At 56.0% G+C, this 1,730-nt stretch overlaps 1 protein-coding gene across 1 annotated transcript in view; it reads right to left on the bottom strand.

The window, feature by feature from the left end:
• Positions 1-201: 201 nt before the first annotated feature.
• Positions 202-1,730, bottom strand: part of GP2 (glycoprotein 2) — a 19,212-nt gene continuing 17,683 nt past the window's right edge. The window contains exon 10 of the mRNA XM_004705741.2: positions 202-492. Coding sequence (XP_004705798.1) covers positions 434-492 — 59 coding nt within the window. The 3' untranslated portion in view covers positions 202-433. The remainder of the gene's footprint in view (positions 493-1,730) is intronic.

The raw sequence follows: 1,730 nt of genomic DNA, 5'->3' as shown, positions 1-1,730 counted from the left end.
AAATGACAACTTGGCGATTGCTGAGACCCTGATGGAAAGACTTCAGAGGAGGCGATGTGAAAGCCAGGGTCCGTCTGATAAATTGCTCAGCAGTCAGAGCAGGAGGTGTTCTGGGATGTGCCTCATCCTCTCCCCCCCACCTCCCGCACCCCTGCCACCCAGTGACACCACCACCACCACCCACCTCCTCCCTGTGACGCTTGCAGCAAAGGTGAGGGCGACCCTGAGGCATTTGGCCAGTGTGCTCTCAGAGTGGGCCAATGAATGAGGACGTCAGGCCAGGTCAAGTCAACAGGGCTCCCATCCGGAGGAGCAAGGGCCGATCTTAAAGCACTGACTGGGAGGCTACAGAAAGGGAATGTTCATCTCTTGCCCCAAATCCAGCCTGGCTCCGAGTCGACGCATGCTGACACCGTCTGGTGACTTGAGCCTTTCAGAAGAGCCAAGCCAGCAGGACAGGCAGGAGAAGCACCGGCCAGGCCAGCAGGAACCCTGCAATGCAAGAGACAGGATGTCAGTGGTGGGGTTTGGAAACTCAGCTGCAACCGTGAGCCGGCCTGCCCCCATTCTTGGGTGCCTGGTCTGGGTCACAGGGAAGAGGCAAACCTATCAAGTCGCCCAGCACGTTTGTTTGCCTCTGGAAACTGGGAAGGGAAGGGAGATTGTCCAGGTGTTTGTGTGGGCCTCTCGCGGCTACAGAGGTGATTCTGACTCAGCGTCCATGGAAGACAGGATGGAATTGCCCCTTTGGGGTTTCTGAGGCTTTAAATCTTTACGGGAACAGAAAGCCTCGTGGTTCTCTGGTGGAGCAGCTGGTAGGTTCGAACTGCTGAACTCATGGTTAAGAGCCAACTGATTTGGGCCAGTGGATGGTGGGTGGGAATAATCACTATCTTGGCCTGAGTGCTTCTTTCAAGACCCTCCATCCCCCTTGAGCACCTTCTCGGGACAAGATGCAGCAGACCCCCCATTGTACTCAGAGGGCTCTAATGGCGTTGTCCAAAGGTCTCAGGAACCCGGGTTCCCTGATGACAGCGTGGAGCAGAATGCCACCCACTCCCCAACGACCAAGTGAGAAATGAGCCTTTTTGTGCTCGGCTATGGAGAATGGGATTGCTTGTGACTGCTGTCCTGACTAAGATTACACCAAGAACAGAGTCCAACGCATGGCCTCTGACGTCAGACTGCCGTGCATAGGATCCCAGCTCTTCCGGAGATGCGCCCTCTCAGGCAAACTCCCGAAGCTCTCTGCGACTGCGTTTCCCGTGGGAAAAATGGAGATCTGCCCAGCACCTCTCACTGTTAACTCTGGGTCAGGGTTGGCTCAAGGGGTTAGTGTTGGGTTTTTGCCTTCACCATCTCGCCGGGCATTTGAAAGACTGAATTCCAGCGAGCATTGGGAGTGGCACGTGGCCTACACCATCTGTTTTCTGGTTACCATCAATTCAGTGCCCCAGCTCACCAGGCTCGACTTGCTGTGGGGCCTGGGGTTTCCATGGGCTGATTTTTGGAAATGAATCGCCAGGTTTCTCTTCCTGGTCCGTCGGAGTCTGGAGACTCCGCCAAACCTGTTCAGCATCAGAGGGATCCAGAAACCTCCATCTACCTGCAGACAAGTGCTGACTGTGCAGGACGCGCACTGCCCTGGGAACCAATCCCCAGAGGGGGCGCATCCTACCAGGGAGCCCCTTTTGCCTCAGATACCATGTCAGCCCTGACCAGGCTGGTTT

Source organism: Echinops telfairi, unplaced genomic scaffold (genome assembly GCF_000313985.2).
Source record: "Echinops telfairi isolate 266 unplaced genomic scaffold, ASM31398v2 ScPeMD7_5;HRSCAF=22, whole genome shotgun sequence".
Lineage (NCBI taxonomy): Eukaryota > Metazoa > Chordata > Mammalia > Afrosoricida > Tenrecidae > Echinops > Echinops telfairi.
This window is presented reverse-complemented; position numbering and strand designations above follow the sequence as displayed.